At 43.9% G+C, this 19,001-nt stretch overlaps 1 protein-coding gene across 1 annotated transcript in view; it reads right to left on the bottom strand.

Moving 5' to 3' along the window:
- The window catches only part of si:ch211-186j3.6 (neural-cadherin), a 666,499-nt gene that overhangs the window by 194,249 nt on the left and 453,249 nt on the right, over positions 1-19,001 (bottom strand). The window contains 1 exon segment of the mRNA XM_056278708.1: positions 8,871-9,148. Coding sequence (XP_056134683.1) covers positions 8,871-9,148 — 278 coding nt within the window.

The raw sequence follows: 19,001 nt of genomic DNA, 5'->3' as shown, positions 1-19,001 counted from the left end.
TAACAATCACGGATGAATAGGCTCGGTAGCCCTTGGCGAACGGGTCGGACCCTTTAGTTGAGTGGTTAACGTTGTCGCCCGCGGTGTGGGAGATCCGAGTTCGCATCCCGGCTGTGGCGGTCCAGCCGGGCTGCCTCCCGACTTCACTGCATTGGTGTCAGAAGTGGGATCCCGGCTTTAATGATCCGGCCGGGGTGTTTAGGAACAACAGCAATTCAGCCACGAAGTGGCAGACCACGTAAAGTCACACAGCGGGGTCAACGAGTGCTGAGGTGCATAGTGCGTAAAAGTCGCCAACGCTCTGTTGACTCAACAACTGCAGAGTTCCAAACTTCCTCTGGCATTAACATCAGCACAAAAAACTGTGTGCCGGGAGCTTCATGGAATGGGTTTCCATGGCCGAGCAGCTGCATGCAAGCCTTACATCACCAAGCACAATGACAAGCGTCAGATGGAGTGGTGTAAAGCACGCTGCCACTGGACTCCGGAGCAGTGGAAACGTGTTCTGTGGAGTGACGAATCACGCTTCTCTGTCTGGCAGTCTGATGGATGAGTCTGGGTTTGGCAGATGCCAGGGGAATGTTACCTGCCTGACTGCATTATGCCAACTGTAAAGTTTGGCGGAGGAGGGATAATGGTATGGGGTTGTTTTTCAGGGGATGGACTAGGCCCCTCAGTTACAGTGAAGGGAAATCTTAATGCTTCAGCACACCAATATATTTTGGACAATTCTACGCTTCCAACTTTGTGGGAACCATTTGGGGAGGGCTCTTTTCTGTTCCAGCATGACTGTGCCCCAGTGCACAAAGCAAGGTCCATTAAGACATGGTTGGGTGAGTTTGGTGTGGAAGAACTTGACTGGCCCGCACAGAGCCCTGACCTCAACCCCATCAAACACCTTTGGGATGAACTAGAACAGAGATTGTGAGCCAGGTCTTCTCGTCCAACATCACTGCCTGACATCACAAATGCTCTTCTGGATGAATGGGCAAAAATTCCCAGACACACTCCAAAATCTTGTGGTAAGCCTTCCCAGAAGAGTGGAAGCTGTTATAGCTGCAAAGGCAGGACCAATTCCATATTAATGCCTTAGAATGGACTGTCATAAAAGCTCCTGTAGGTGTAATGGCCAGGTGTCCTAATACTTTTGTCCATATAGTAGTGTATATATGATGGCATGGAACAGGCTTGTACTGTCTCATAAAGAATTTACTTGACTCACTGGATTATTTTGCTCCTTATTTGTTGAGCACTTTCCCTACCATTGAGTGTTTCTTTTAACAAAGTTATTTATATATATACACTACCGTTCAAAAGTTTGGGATCACATTGAAATGTCCATATTTTTGAAGGAAAAGCACTGTACTGTTCAATGAAGATAACTTTAAACTAGTCTTAACTTTAAAGAAATACACTCTATACATTGCTAATGTGGTAAATGACTATTCTAGCTGCAAATGTCTGGTTTTTGGTGCAATATCTACATAGGTGTATAGAGGCCCATTTCAAGCAACTATCACTCCAGTGTTCTAATGGTACAATGTGTTTGCTCATTGGCTCAGAAGGCTAATTGATGATTAGAAAACCCTTGTGCAATCATGTTCACACATCTGAAAACAGTTTAGCTCGATACAGAAGCTACAAAACTGACCTTCCTTTGAGCAGATTGAGTTTCTGGAGCATCACATTTGTGGGGTCAATTAAACGCTCAAAATGGCCAGAAAAAGAGAACTTTCATCTGAAACTCGACAGTCTATTCTTGTTCTTAGAAATGAAGGCTATTCCATGCGAGAAATTGCTAAGAAATTGAAGATTTCCTACACCGGTGTGTACTACTCCCTTCAGAGGACAGCACAAACAGGCTCTAACCAGAGTAGAAAAAGAAGTGGGAGGCCGCGTTGCACAACTGAGCAAGAAGATAAGTACATTAGAGTCTCTAGTTTGAGAAACAGACGCCTCACAGGTCCCCAACTGGCATCTTCATTAAATAGTACCCGCAAAACACCAGCGTCAACATCTACAGTGAAGAGGCGGCTGCGGGATTCTGGGCTTCAGGGCAGAGTGGCAAAGAAAAAGCCATATCTGAGACTGACCAATAAAAGAAAAAGATTAAGATGGGCAAAAGAACACAGACATTGGACAGAGGAAGACTGGAAAAAAGTGTTGTGGACGGATGAATCCAAGTTTGAGGTGTTTGGATCACAAAGAAGAACGTTTGTGAGACGCAGAACAAATGAAAAGATGCTGGAAGAATGCCTGACGCCATCTGTTAAGCATGGTGGAGGTAATGTGATGGTCTGGGGTTGCTTTGGTGCTGGTAAGGTGGGAGATTTGTACAGGGGTAAAAGGGATTCTGAATAAGGAAGGCTATCACTCCATTTTGAAACGCCATGCCATACCCAGTGGACAGCGCTTGATTGGAGCCAATTTCATCCTACAACAGGACAATGACCCTAAACACACCTCCAAATTGTGCAAGAACTATTTAGAGCAGAAGCAGGCAGCTGGTATTCTATCGGTAATGGAGTGGCCAGCGCAGTCACCAGATCTGAACCCCATTGAGCTGTTGTGGGAGCAGCTTGACCGTATGGTACGCAAGAAGTGCCCATCCAACCAATCCAACTTGTGGGAGCTGCTTCTGGAAGCGTGGGGTGCAATTTCTCCAGATTACCTCAACAAATTAACAGCTAGAATGCCAAAGGTCTGCAATGCTGTAATTGCTGCAAATGGAGGATTCTTTGACGAAAGCAAAGTTTGATGTAAAAAAAATCTTATTTCAAATACAAATCATTATTTCTAACCTTGTCAATGTCTTGACTCTATTTTCTATTCATTTCACAACATATGGTGGTGAATAAGTGTGACTTTTCATGGAAAACACAAAATTGTTTGGGTGATCCCAAACTTTTGAACGGTAGTGTATATATATATATATATATATATATATATATATATATATATATGTATGTATATATATATATATATATATGTATATATATGTATATATGTATAAGGAGCGGGACTCTCTAGGCACCTCACGATTTGATTTCGATTCAAAGGGTTACGATGCGATTATAAAACGATTACTGGTGCATATTGACGCATCAACATTTTTGATTTCTATACATGATTTACTTTTTCTCACTGTGACTACTTGCTATTTTAAAACATACCATATTTGTAATGATCTATAATCAAAATAAACAGATGCATTTACTTCCATTATCTTTTATAAATACAGTAACAAATAGAAGAGATGTGTCAACTGAAAGGTCATGTTTCCCAGCATTGCAAAGAACCAACAAGAAAGAAACAAAAGTGTGCCTGTAGCAGCATCCTTGTTGTAAATTAACATGGGCTTCAACAAGACTTCAGCAATCACTTGATAACATAAAAAGCTGACCTCATTCACAAATAAGTAATAAAGACTCCATCCGAAATCCTCATGTTACGGGCAATGATCTCAGAATCCCTCAGAAAAAAACAAAAACAAAACATTTTGCTGTATATTAAATTCAAAAACAGCTTTCATACAAAAACAAACATAGAATTCTGTACCAGCTCTCATACAAAAGTAACGCTTTCTGATGAAGGCCTGTAGCAGTAGGCCGAAACGTTAGCATGTTTGCTGGCCAAAATAAATTGGTGAAAATGAGGCACTGTCCCTGTCCTTTCTCAAATTGGTGAGTGCTACCCTACATCCCTGGATGTAGTTTTTGAAGTGAAATGCGCTTTAACATATTTTTTGTGTTCCCAAAATATTGTATTTTAGTTAGACACAACTTGCATACAGTGTGGCTCTTCCCTCCAACTTCATAGAAGCCAAAATGCTTCCATATGCTCAGAGGGTGCCGGTCGGATTTTATCCAATTTAGGTTGCTCGCACTCAGCCATCCTCAACAAAACTAAAGAAGTAGCCTAGCTTAGAACGTACACAGGACGCACATGTTTTACATCCGTTACGTTTCACCATCCAGTTGGTTCAGCGGCAGCTGTAAAGAGCGTACAGCCCAGTCAAGAATTGAGCTTTAAATTTCCGATTATTGAGTTTTCTTCATCAAGACAACCTTTTAAGAGAGAATCTCAATGTATCTAAGAATCAATTTTTCCCCCCACTCTCTAATATATAAATTCTCTATTTTTGTATATTCTAAAAATTCTCCATGAGGGGATGAAGGCTGGGAACAAATAAAGCTTACTGCTGTGAGAAAGCGGAAACAAAGGTTACACACTATAACAGTCCAGTGAGGAGCAGAGTTGGGGGAAAAGACAGCTCTCCATGCACCGACAAGCAGGAGGGAGAGCACTGCGGTAAAGTTGTTTTTATATTGGAGATTCAGACTTTGCGATAAAATATCTTTTTTCCTTTCGGCAAGTCATAGGGTTAAAATAATGACATATTCTAAATTAGCTGATGATTGCAAGCATGTTTGAGTCTCACTTGTGCTGATACATTAAGTTTAAAAAAAAGTCGGTTTCCATTGTTGTTAATGGGGAGATGTCTGGCTGCCCATAGCTAAGAGGCCATCTGTGAACTACAAAAGAAGGGAAAATATGAATAAAGAGGAAAGGCAAAATGGCTAAATTGAAATGTCATCACCTACACACATGAAACTACTTCACTGCCCTTCATTAAAAGCAAATCAATGCCTGACAATTTTTTTTTCTTCCAGTTTTGACTTGCGTTTTTAGTAAATGTATAGTAAATCACCCAATTCATTATGTAGCCTATTATGAGAAAAAAAAGGCAAAGGTATGCCAGATACAGCCATGAAACAACTACTGTATCGCTCAAAATACTCCCTTCTCTGGGACACAGTCACTAGTTTTCTGTTTTTGCTTGTGTAATTTTTACATGTGTATAAGGCACCCAATGAATAACATAGCCTAATATGAGAAAAAGAGCAAAGGTATGTCACGGATACAGCCATACAGCAAAAACTGACAAAACAAGAGACTGTGTCACAGAGAAGGGAGTATTCTGAGCAATACAAAAGTGTTATGACAAGAAGAGGAAAGGTGTGCAATGATAAATACAGCCATGAAACAACTTTTGTATTGCTCAGAATATTCCCTTCTCTTGGACACAGTCACTATTTTTCTCAATGTTTGCTTCTGTCTTTATTACATGTGTGAGCACCCAATGAATAATATAGCCTATTATGAGAAAAAGAGCAAAGGTATGTCACGGATACAGCCATACAGCAAAAACTGACAAAACAAGAGACTGTGTCACAGAGAAGGGAGTATTCTGAGCAATACAAAAGCTGTTTCATGGCTGTATCTGTTATCATTACGTGCAACCTACCTAAATATTGCTGCAGACCAAGTACACCCCTTCATGTATATAAAAAATATATAAAACATTAGTAGAGCATTCTGTGCAGGAGAGATTAAATATTGTGTGTTGTACCTATTTCTTTGTGAAATAGACTCAAGTCAAGGTGATGGCTGATTTGCTGACAGCAACTGGACACCCCCCCCCTTTTTCACTCCAATTCTACCTGGCCAATCACCATGCTCTCTGTCCGGTCGCTGCTTCACCCCTCTGCTGATCCGGGGAGGGCTGCAGCCTACCACGTCTCCTACGATACATGTGGAGTCACCAGCCACTTATTTTCACCTGACAGTGAGGAGTTTCACCAGAGGGACGTAGAGCATGGGAGGATCATGATATTCCCCTCAGTTCCCCCTTCCCCCTGAACAGGCGCCCTGACCGACCAGAGGAGGCGCTAGTGCAGCGATCAGGACACATACCCACATCTGGCTTCCCCCCCGCAGACGCCGCCTATTGTGTCTGCAGGAACGTCCGACCAAGCCAGTGGTAACACGGGGATTCGAACCGGTGATCCCCATAATGGTAGGCAATGGAATAAACCACTACACTCCCCGGATGCCCCAGGGCGCCGCTTGAGAGGTTGATGACTTCGCTAACTTCTTTGACAAGAAGGTAAACAACATCAGATCCTCATTTTCTCACCACCCAGTTAGCGCTCCTTGCACTAGCCCACCCTCTGCACCCTCCCTCACCTCTCCACATCCCACCCCATCCCACCTTGTTCCCCTCTCCCCCGACAAAGTCCTCAACCTCATCACATCCAGTCGCCCCACCACATGCTCCCTTAAACCGGTCCCCTCTCCTCTTCTTCAGTCTATAGCACCTGAACTCCTCCCCTTTCTAACCCACCTTATCAACACCTTCCTCCAGGCAGGATGCTTTCCATCTGCCTTCAAGACTGCTAGAGTTACCCCCCTTCTCAAGAAACCATCACTTAACCCCTCTGACATCAAAAACGACAGACCATTTTCCCTTCTACCTTTTCAATCCAAAACTCTCGAACGTGCTGTCTTTAACCAACTTTGTACCGCCACCAGAACGACATCCTGGACCCCAACCACTCTGGGTTCAGGGTGGGTCACTCGACAGAGATGGCCCTCCTTGCAGTGACAGAATCGCTGCACGCTGTGAGAGCAAACTCTCTCTCCTCTGTCCTGATACTCCTGGACCTGTCTGCTGCGTTTGACACAGTGAACCACCAGATCCTCCTCTCTACCCTCGAGAGGCTGGGTGTCACAGGCTCTGCACTCTCAATGTTTGCATCCTACCTGACGGGTTGCTCCTACCAGGTGACATGGAGGGGATCTGTGTCGGAGTCTCGCAGACTGACTACAGGCATTCCATACAGTTTGATTCTAGGTCCTCTCCATTTCTCCCTGTACATGATATCCCTGGGTTCTGTTATTCGCTCGCATGACATTGTTATGCTGATGACACCCAGCTGATCTTGTCCTTTCCTCCCTCTGACACACAAGTAGAGACATGCATTGCTGTGTGCTTGACTGACAGCTCGGAGTGGATGGCGACACACCATCTGAAGCTCAATCTGGACAAGACAGAGCTGATGTTCCTCCCAGGGAAAGGTTGCCCGCACCGAGACCTAGCCATCACCATTGACAACACTGTGGTGACATCAACTTGGACTGCAAGGAACCTGGGTGTGATCCTGGACGACCAACTGTCATTTGCTGCAAATGTTGCATCGGTTGTTTGCTCCTGCAGATTTCTTCTCTATAACATCAAGAGGATTTGCCCATTCCTCACTGATGAGATGGCACAAGGGCTCATCCAGGCTCGTCTGTGAATGTTCTCATTCATCTCTACCCAGGAGACTCAAGAAGCCTAGCCTCCAAGAACAACAGTCAGTCACTAACGGCTCCAATGACTCTCATGACCACTGAATAATGAAGTCGAAACTAACACCCCCAACTACCGTCGCTGCTAAACAAATGCAAATCAATAGCTCCGATGGCGACGGGCGCGGCTGGACATCGGAGCACAGTAGAGCCACGCATATCAATAGCTCTGATAACGACGGGTGCGGCCAAACATCGGTACACAAAAGAGCCACTCATATCTATGGCGCTGTCAGCGACGGGCGTTGGTAAACATCGGGACACAAAGAGCCATGGACATCTATAGCTCTGACAACGGCTCCTAGAGGATAAATACTGAGTCTCATCACCAGCCAGTCAGACTAGCTTGGTCTAGTCAGAAAGGCACGAACTGAGGAAGCCTCTTGGATGAGAGGCGAAACGTCTTCACGGATATATACCAAGTCCAGTTGCACTTGATTCAACTCCTTTGGATACTCATCCAGGCTCTGGTCAACTCCTGGCTGGACTACGGCAACTCCCTCCTTGCTGATACCCTGGCATCGGCCATCAGACCTCTGGAGCTTGTTCAGAAAGCTGCAGCTCGTCTGGTGTTCAACTGCCCTAAGTTCTCCCACACAACTCCCCTTCTCATGTCCCTACACTGGCTACCAGTAGCTGCTCGCATCCAGTTTAAGACTCTGGTGCTAGCCTACAGGGCAGTGAAAGGAACAGCTCCTTCTTATCTCCGGGCCATGGTTAAGCCCTACAAGCCCCGCCCGACCACTTCGCTCTGCTGCCTCGGGACGCCTGGTTGCCCCGTCGCGCAGAGGCCCCTGCTGCCGATCGACCCGGTCACGGCTCTTTCCTGTCCTGGCCTCACAGTGGTGGAATGAACTCCCCACTGATGTCAGGACAGCGGAGTCACTGCCCATCTTCCGGCGCAGGTTGAAAACTCACCTCTTCAAGAACTACTACCCTGTTACTTTCTGTTAGCACTTATTGTATTCACTCATTTAAAAAAAACAAAAAAACAAAGCAACTCTTTCTTGAGCTTTTACTTTAGCACTGGTTTTGCTCTTAGATGCTTGTTTAGGGAGAAGATGCACTTATGACCCCTGATGACTAGTAGTTCTCCTGATTTCCTATGTTAAGTACATTTATTGTAATTCACTTTGGATAAAAGCGTGGCCAAATGATTGTAATGTAATGTAATGTATAAACAGCCACTGGACCAGTTTTGAGTTATTGTTTGTGTGTGAGGTGGGCAAACACTCATTGGGCACATGTACATAAAGTGTGTTGCACTTATAGCTATTTTTCAGTAAAAGCAAACCAGAGCTGTAATATCAATAATACAATTTGTGCAGCCACACAAACATTTATTTCTAAGGAAACTGTTTCAGAATATTACATCACTATATTCATTTATTCATAAATTTACATTCATTCAGTCGTTATACACTAGCTGGATAGCCAGACCCATCTGGACCTTATCATGTGGGGGAATTCATTTTATTGCTTAACTGCTTATTGCTTATGAGCTCATTCAAAAGTTATGTTGGTAAGTACTTTGCAATATATTATAAGAAAACTATCAGTGATCAGTCTAACTTTGCTTTGGTTAAGGCTGGCAAAAATAATTGTTTACCCCTCTGGCTATGTTTGGGTTGGGATAAGATTTTAAATTTCTCTTTTTTCCATTCTTTCACACTCACCTGTACCCATTCTGAGTGTCCACACACACGCCACCATTGAAACAGGGGTTCCTGGGGTAGGCAGCACAGGGCTGGTGAGCGTGCTCTCTTCCAGAGCAGGAGCACACAGCTGTGGACTCCACAGTTACAGATACGAGACTCATGGATCCACAATCCACCACAGTGGGCAAGTCACGGATGTTCAGGACATTGTTGCAGCCCCCGGTACCAGCGCAGCCCATGCCAGGACATTCATTTACTCTCACCTGGGAGACGTTTACCTGCAGAAAGGATTGGAGCTGGAGAGAGAGAGAGAGAGAGAGAGAGAGAGAGAGAGAGAGAGAGAGAGAGAGAGAGAGAGAGAGAGAGAGAGAGAGAGAGAGAGAGAGAGAGAGAGCGAGATAGAGAGAGCGAGATAGATAGAGCGAGAGAGAGAGAGAGAGAGAGAGAGAGAGAGAGAGAGAGAGAGAGAGAGAGAGAGAGAGAAAGAGAGAGAGAGAGAGAAGGGATGTGAGGATTAGAGCATGAGAAACAAAGGAGGGTAAGGATGAGGGGGAAAGAGAGAGAGATAGAAAATGAGAAAAGATGGAAAATGGGGGAAAAGGAAAGAAAAAAAGGTTGGAAAGAGAATGCGTGAAAATTGAGCATGATGCAACCCGAGAGCAGAGATGGGATCAAGAGAAAGAAATAAGGAGAGAAGCGAGAAAAAGAAAGAGATTAAATAAGAGAAGGAGGCAGAGGAGAGTGGTGTAGTGATGTTTACATTTTGCTTTTACTGACTTTTCAAAGGTTGACCTAAAGTTTGTGCTACATTTTGATGGAAACAGTGAATGCTGCTCTCTGTTGCTCTTAGTGAAGTGTTGGACCAGTGTTGGATGGACTGGAGCCAATTGCTAAGCTATGTTTGATGTATCATATGTCAATTTGTATGTAGTAAATCAGTCAAATATACATTCTAAACATCTATTCACAGATTTTAAAGTGCTTAGCTGAACTGATGGCAGAGGCATCTCAACCTAACTGTAACAAACATTACAACTTGTCTTTTGTTTGTTGAGGTGTTCATCCTATAAATGGTATATTTTTGGCAGGGCAATAATATCCCTGCCAGCACTTACAGCTGGCAGAGGGCTCACCATTAAAACTAGTGAGTCTTACAGGTGATTGGTTCCTTTACAGCGGCTGTTGGATCTAGGGAAAACAGCGGAGGACTCTGCATGTAATATGTTCTATTGGAGAAACCTGCCAGCAGGTGAAAAGAACTGTTCGGCTGGCTCCACTTGTATAAGACTCACGTGAACAACTAGAGTAGATGTTCTGCTTGTTTGTTCGTTTTTTGTTTGTTTGTTTGTTTAGCCAAGATCCCCATTAGCATCTGCATAGCAGCGGTAATTCTTCATGGGATCCACATAGTTTACACGGTCACAGTACAAGAATACACATTCACACTACTCATAACAATACACTAACATAACAGATCATAATGCACATCTACTGTACATTAAATAACAATTGATAATATTTAAAAAACAAATAAAATAGACAATAAACAGGCTCTGACTGAATCTATCATCATGATCTAACAGATAAATATCATCGGTTGGTCACGAGCATGTTTGTGTGTGTGTTTGTCTGTGTGTGTGTGTGTGTGTGTGTGTCTCTGTCCACAGCTAATCTCGCAAACTACTGGACCTATCAGCCTAAACATTTTTTGAGCAGTTATGAATGTATGATGAAGAACCTTTCGTGGTTGTGGTGATTCAAAACGTTCGTAAAAAAACATTTGTTCTCACTATCGCCACTCCCTCTCTTCATTCACTCTCTAGCTTGCTCGACCAACACTGCTCTGTCAGTGCCCGATCTTAGTCAACAGTCCGCATGCACGACTCAGATCTATGGTTGACTCAGATAAGGCAGCAAAATCAGAATCAGAATCATGTTTATTGACCATGTAGGTTTGCACTACATGGAACTTGACTCCAGTTTCGTGGCTCTCTCAGTGTACTTAACATAGAATAAAAATACTACAACACAACAGTCTTCAGATATATACACAAGGATTGACTTATACAGGCGAGATAAGAGGTGATAAAGTGCAATGGTTTAGAGGATATATCAGAGATGCTGAAATATTTGTTAGCAGGTTACTTAAATACATGCCTGACGTAGATGGACATTACAGAGTGTACCATTATACGTACAACATACAGTACAGTATAGCATATGCAAAATAGTTGGATTTATTTTACAGTGTTAAGCGCTCATTTGAATGACAGCCCACAGAAAAACTTTTTTATATCTGGTTGTTTTGGGGTAAAGTATGCGATAGCGCCTGCCAGAAAGGAGGAGTTGGAATAGGTTATGACCAGGGTGTGGTGGGTCTGCAGTGTTGTTGCCTGCCTGCTTCCTGAGTCTGGAGGCGTATACGTCCTGAATGGAGGCCAGGTTGGCACCAATAATTTTCTCTGCAGATTTAACTGTCCATGGTAGTCTGTCCCTGTCCTGTTTGGTGGCCGAACCAAACCGGACAATAATAGATGTGCAGAAGACAGGCTGGATTATTGCAGTATAGAACTGAATCAGCAGTACCTGAGGCAGGATGAACTTTCTGAGCTAGCAGAGAGGGTACATCTTCTGATGGACCTTTCTGATGATTGTATCTATGTTGGATGCCCACCTTAGGTCCTGGGAGATTGTGGAACCCAGAGATCTGTAGGTTTTCACTGCAGACACTGTGACGTTGTGCATGGTGAGGGGGAAAGTGTTTGGGGATTCCTCTTAATGTCCACTGTCATCTCCACTGTTTTGAGCGTGTTCAGCTCCAGGTTGTTATAGCTGCACCAGAGGGCCAGCTGATCAACCTCCTGTCTAAATACAGACTCGTTATCATCTCGGATAAGGGCATTGATGGATTTGTTGCCTGCAAACTTCAGGAGTTTAACAGACGGTTCACCTGAGGTGCAGTTATTTGTGTAGAGAAAGAAGAGTACAGGAGAGAGCACATTTCCCTGGGGGGGGGGGGGGGGGGGGGCACAAGTGCTGATTGTCTGGGTGATGGATGTGATTTTCCCCAGCCTCACCAGCTGCCTCCTGTCTGTCAGGAAGTTTGTAATCCACTGGCAGATGGGGGCTGGTAAAGTGAGCTGGGTGAATTTGGAGTAGAGGATATTTGGGACGAGGGTGTTGAATGCTGAGCTGAAGTCCACAAACAGGACCCTTGCATATGTCCCTGGGGAGTTGCAGAGTTGGAAGATGTCGTGCAAGCCCATGTTGACTGCATCATCCATTGACCTGTTTGCTCTGTAGGCAACTGCATGGGGTCGAGTAGGGGGCCTGTGATTTCCTTCAGCTGGGCCAACACCAGTCTCTCGAGGGATTTCATGACCACAGATGTTAGGGCAATGGACTTGTAGTAATTTAATCCTGTCATACAGGGTTTCTTGTGGACCAGGATGATAGTAGAGCTCTTGAAGCAGGAGGGGACTTCACACAGCTCCAGTGATCTGTTGAAAATTAGTTTGAAAATGGGGGCCAGCTGGTTAGCACAGACTTTCAGACAGGAGGGTGACATGCAATCCAGGTCTGGTGCCTCCCTGATCTTCTGTTTCTGGAAGAGCTGGTGCACATCCTCAACACAGATCCTGAGTGCAGGCGGCGGCTCAGTGGGGAGGGAAGAGTGGCTGGCAGGGAGTGCAGTTGGTTGTATATTGTGGTTGAAGAGGGTGAGGGGTGTGAAACTTTGCTTTTCAAACCTGCAGTAAAACCCATTTAGGTCGTCAGCCAGTTGATGGTTCCCTACAGTGTGGGGGGATGGTCTCAAACCTCCTCAGATTGATGAATCAGGAATCAGGAACAATTTATTGTAATTTCTTTCATGTACTTGCATACACAAAAGAAACAAAATTTTGTTTCACCCAGCCCACAGCAGTGCAACACAAATGATAAAAACACACATCCAAAACTTCCAAAAATGACACCACCAAAAACATACAAAAACAGAGAGAACAAAGCAAAAAAAAAAAAAAAACAACACACAAACAGTCAACAACACAGTCCACTCAGTGCAACACAGTCCAAAAAAATCACTGTCCAGAGAGTGAACACCAGCCAGGATGACTGTTGGAACTGCTGGTCTGCATGGGCTAGCAGTTAGCTTATCCTGCGCCGCTGTCGAGGGCGCACCACCTCCCCCTCGATGCTTCCTCTTCGGGTGCAGCTCCAGGCAGGGCCATGGTCCCTGGGCCCACTGGAAACAGCAGACCAGGCTCCCTCAGCCGATCCAACGTCAGCTCTCCCTGCCAGACACTTTCGACACCACCAGACCGCCCTCGGTGTTATTGGAATTACCAGTCTGCGTGGGCTAGCAGTTAGCTTAGCCTTCCCTGCGTCCCATCAGACAGCCCTCGGTGCTTCCTTTTAGGGCGCAGGTCCAGGCAAGGCCATGGTCCTTGGGCCCACGGGACGCGGCAGACCAATCTCTCCCAGGTGATCCAACGCTAGCTCTCCCAGCCATTAAACAAATAAATAAATCTGAGATCAAAATAAAAACTTCACAAACGACACAAACTTAGACGTAGACATGGAGAAAGACACTGCATAGTCAGTACTGGGTGAAGCCGCTGCAAACATGGGTTCGTGCCGCCATCTTACCACACCGAAAAATGATGGGTTGTTGTCAGAAAACCAGTTTTTCAACTTTTCAGAGTAGTGACTTTTTGCCACTCTGATCTCCTTTGTGAGTGTATTTCTGGCTTTGTTATACCGGATCCTATCTCTACTCCAGCAGGCTTCCTCTTTGGCCTGACAAAGCTGCCTGTGTTTTTCTGTGAACCAGGGCTTATTGTTGTTGAAGTTACAGAAAGATTTGGTGGGTACACACATATCCTCACAAAGGCTGAAGCAAGATGTCACAGTGTCAGTAAGTCCGTCCAGGTCTATAGATACCTCAAAATCAAAACACTTCAGTCAATGTAGTCGAGGTAGGCCTGGAGCTCCAGTTTCGATTCACTGGTCCACCATTTCCTCACAGTTTTAACCAAAGGCTTTGCAGATTTTAGTTTGTACATGTAGGTTGGAATAAGATGAATCTAGGGGGACATTTAACATGCTGTCTGTATTTTGGCAGTTTTTTCGGCTGAGGTTTGCTCTGTTAAAATCCCCAAGGATAATGAGTAGGGAATCTGGATATTTGCACTCCATGTTTATAATTTGATCAGCCAGGTGCTGACCCACCCCAGGCCTCTTTAACACAGGCCTGGGGTGGGTTAAAGACACTGACCAGAATAAATGATGAAAATTCCTGCAGTGAATAAAATGGTTTACAGTCAATGAAAGAGGTCTCTAAGTGAGGGCTGCATGATTTCTTCAACACTGACATCCGTACACCAACCTTCATTTATGTAGAAGCATATGCAACCACTTTTTTTTCTTTTCTTGATAGCTCAGTTTCACGATCTGCCCGGAGGATTCGGAACTGTGGCAGATGATGTGTACCGTCCGTGATATGCTCACTAAGCCAGGTTTCAGTGAGACACAGGGTGGCAGATCTGGAAAAGTCTGATTTTTTTTTCCATTTAGGAGTAGCAGTTCATCCATCTTGTTGGCCAGAGAGCAGACATTCGCCAGGTGGATTGACAGGAGCATCGTTCTAAATCCTCGCTGTCACAGTTTGACGCAGCCCCTGCCCCCCTTTCGGTTCAGGGATGGTCATTCCTTCTTCACAGAGATGGCCTCTTTGATGCCCCATTCAAATCAGCATTCCTCCCTATCAAGGATGTGCACATCCTCATCCTTGAAAGAGTGGCCAATGGCCCATAGATGGGTGCAGACTGCGGAGACCCAGCCTGACATGTCAGCTCTTCTGTGTTGTGCAATCCTCTTGGACAGCGTCTGTTTGGTTTCCCCGATGTACAAGTCACAGCAATCCTTCCAGCACTTAACAACATACACTATATAGCTCTATTTGTGCCAGGGGACCCAATCCTAGGGGTGGATCAATTTCTGGTGCATTGTGTTTTGGGGTTTGAAAGCAACCGAGACGCAATGTTTGGAAAATACAACTTTTCCAACACCCCTGCCACATACGGAATCACCTCTATTTTATGTCTAGTCAGCCACTTTGCTTTTCCTCCCCTCAATTGGCTGGTGCACTATTTGGGTGTCTTCCTGATTTTGACAAACACCCAGTTAGGATAACCACATTTAACCAGGGCCTGCCTCATATGGGATTTCTCCCCCTCCCTGGCCACAGTGTCAGTGGGGACATTTTCAGCTCTGTGGTACAGTGTCCTGATGACTCCTAGTTTGTGTCTCAGTGGATGATGAGAGTCAAACCCTAAGTACTGACCAGCATGTGCCGTCCCATGGCAAACATCAACAATCAAATGTCCCCCACTACCAACCTCAAAGTCTAAGAAGGCTTAACTGTAATTTTTCCTATCCTTCCTTGTGAACTTAATGTGGATGTCCACAAAGTTAACGTAGTTGGTAAAATGTGGTACATCCTGAGATTTAACTTTAACCCAGGTGTCATCCACAAATCTGAATCAATTGCTAGGTGGTGTCCTGTGATAGGACATCAGAGCCCTCTTTTCCACTTCCTCCATACACAAGTTAGCCACTACAGGTGAGACTGGGGAACCCACAGCACACCCATGCCTCTGCCTATACTACTGCCAAGTCAAGTCAATTTCATTTGTATAGCCCAATATCACAAATAACAAATTTGCCTCAAGAGGCTTTTCCCCTATATGTGAAGTACGTGGACTTAAGACACAGCTTCAGGAGCAGAGACACTTGGTCAGTGTTAAGGGTGGTCCTATTGCTAAGGGTGGGGTAATTTTATAATTTCATATGGACTACCTCCACTGCTTCAACAGGAACACACATGAAGAGAGACGTAACATCATAAGAGACCATTGTTTCATCCTTCTCCATAATGATATCTCTCACCTGATCTACCACCATCTTACAATGCGGTGACTGTGACTATTCCCCAATCCTCTGTGAATAGTACACATTGCCATTGAAACTAGTTAATGCTCACGGCAATTTGCATATGAGACCGATCATTTTCTGTCATTATGCCACTGTTTTGTTTATAAGGGTGGGAATACTTGCAGTCAGTTGAGACTGAGCAGGTCACTTAGATGAGTGATGAAATATATCTCTTAATAAACGTTGTGTCCAGATGAACTGATTCAACTTTCTTTGATTTTCTTGAGCATGTATTATAGACATGCTGTGATAGACCTTTTTAAGTTCATCTAATGTACATTTCCATCTCTTTAATTGAATAAATTCAACAATATAATCATGCTATTTTCAACACTTTGTTGTTCTGGATTAAAGTGTTATTGTCCTATTTCAGTCACTTCAGGCGTTTGCGTTCATCTTCCCAGACAAACTGTATTTTGCAGTAATGTACAAGTGCCAAAAGATGGCATTTATATCATATGAAGTTCATTTGAAGTACCGTATGGGAACCGTGGAAATTAAACTATGTGGAAATGCAACGCATTTTTGCAAATGTTTCACAATAAAAGCCTTGCTAGGAAATGATGGGATTCTGTCCACTGCCCTGTTTACCTTTGTCTCCTTCCTCTTTCCTTGGAAAATATCTGAGTAATAAACTCATTCTCTTAAAAACTGTGCCATTAACTTGTAAAATAAACTGACTGAATGTTGTAATATGTGCGGGGGGGGGTTGCTCTGCAGGTAGAATAACAAACATGTAGTGCAGCAACAACAACCACGTATGTATTGAGGAAGTGGATCAGCTGATTGATATTGTGATGTTATGTTTTTTTTCCCTTATTTTTCAATGTGGCAGAAAAGATTTTATTGTGGCGGACTTCAATGTGGCAGAAAAGATTTTACTGTGGCGGTCCGCCACGGTAAAATGTTACCAGTTTGAATACTGACATCTACAGAACACATGCATATACTTGGACATATATATGCTTGGACTCACCAACAGTAGTGCTTAATTTAGGACACTGACTTAGTTTTCAGTCAGTGTGTCTAAACATCTACACTTACATTCACAACTTCATGTGTTTTCAGCAAAAACCAGTGTGTGACTGGTCAATATGGCCTCCACATGGTAAAGAGACACACAGAGCTCACTTATTAAAAGCTAATGCTCCAATATATTGGATCTAACACCCCTTTCCAAATCGCCACAGGATCCAGTCCAGTTGGAAGACTGCTTTTTGTCTTCGCTTTCTACTGTTGATTTTACCGCTGTTGTTGCCAACTCCCTCAGGAGTGAGACTCTGAACTACAATGCCCAGAATACCCAGTGGGCCCCGAGAGAATGAAGGGAAAACCCATGGGACGGGAGAGAAAGGCGCGCTGGGGTCTGCTACAAAGGAAGAACAGGAAAAGTGGGCTGCTCTTCAGATCAGAAAAACAAACAGCAGGGAGCAAGAGAAAAAGAGAGCGAGGGAGGAAAAGATGGATGATATCTCTCCAGGTGGGGAGCCATGGCTGTATGGTGAGTTTGTAGCAGTGTGCAGCATTCTGGGTCCCAGTGTTACTTAGCAAACAGCATGAAAACACGGCCACTGGTTGAGATGGAAGCAGAGGAAGCAGTGTGAGAGTAGCTGAGATAAATTTGTACATTATTTTATGCACATTGATAATACTGTTTGGGTAATCAAATATGTTGAAAGACAATGTTGATGATAGAGCTTACACCCCCATCCAATCAAAACTTCTTGCAAAACATTGTAAGAAATTCAGATTTATTAGCTTTATTTATTGTTATTTATTCATTAACTTTGACATGCACCTGTTTAGAATCATTTTTTATCTGCCCTATTGACAGGAAAATAAAGAGATGTTTTTTTTGTAGTAAATGCATACTTTATGTTAAATATCTGTCACAAAATGTCGCTTGCCATGTGAAAAACACAAACACTGTAATACTATCATGGTCATTGTCATCATCATCATCATCATCATCATTGTTAACAACTTCTGTCTGGAAAAGTATTGATCCAGAAATCTAGATATGGGTTAATTCATTTTTGAAATAGAATTGTTGATTTGAATTAAACTGTTACTGAATGTTTTTATCACATTCTTACTAATAGCCCTGATGGGGTGTCAGCAGGAAGATCTGGGAAATGGGGAAGAGATCCGAGGAAAAGGGGGCTATAATTGCCGCTGCTTTCTCTTCAAGTCCAGGTAAGTATTAACTCTGTTCTCATGTCCTTGTCTTTGCACTTTTAAATACATGCCAAAAAACGGAACCAGTTTGGACATGAACTGAGGGAGTTGTTCCTCATCTGATGTGAGGGTCTAATGACAGGATGTTGTGTTGCTGTAAAGCCCTCTGAGGCAAATTTGTAATTTGTGATATCGGGCTATACAAATAAAATTGGCTTGACTTGAGGCATTGTGTTTCCTATCTGTACTACCATGCACGGATAGGAGAGCACTGATGGTAAAAAGGTGGAGTGATCTGTATTGTATCAAAACAATGAAAGACCCATGAGGTGCACTGTTCCAGAGAGTAATTTTGCAGTGGACACAAGACCATCCACAAACCTCTTCTCCACCTTAACGCACACATTAATATAATGACAAGATGAACCTCAGAGCTGTGCTCTATGTCAATGATTTTAAGAGCCAGCTAGAATAGAATATATATACAATGGTGGAGGATGCGTTCTATTGTCAAGGCAAAGCAGACAGGGACACAGAGAAGGGGAAAATATTAGGGAATAAAGGGGTTTCTTTTTAATCTCCCATGTCTGAGGCATTACTGGAGAATCGAGAACATTAATAACAAGAGCCGTCATCTTCTGCCCTTGTCTGTCCCTCCCTCCTGCTTTTCTCATCCACTAGCTCACTCTCCTATCTTATTCATCTGTTCGCTCACCCAGCTTCACATCTCAATCTGATCAATGTCTTCTACTCAGAGCTTGGTAGAATTCAGATGAAAAGCTTGACGCTCTCTCTTCACAAATCACACCTGAAGTCCAGCTACGTTTGAACACATTCTCTTTCTCTCTCTCTTGCTCTCTAGCTTTGAACTGATCCGGTCTTCTGTGATGGAAGATTAACTCTGTTTTTGGACACGCTAATATAAGGAGTGACTTTGTTTAATATTGTAAACAGGGGCGGAATTTCCGAGGGTGCAAG

The sequence above is a fragment of the Lampris incognitus genome, chromosome 4 (genome assembly GCF_029633865.1).
Source record: "Lampris incognitus isolate fLamInc1 chromosome 4, fLamInc1.hap2, whole genome shotgun sequence".
NCBI lineage: Eukaryota > Metazoa > Chordata > Actinopteri > Lampriformes > Lampridae > Lampris > Lampris incognitus.
The sequence above is the reverse complement of the archived record's forward strand: the minus strand, read 5'-3'. Positions and strand labels throughout refer to the sequence as shown.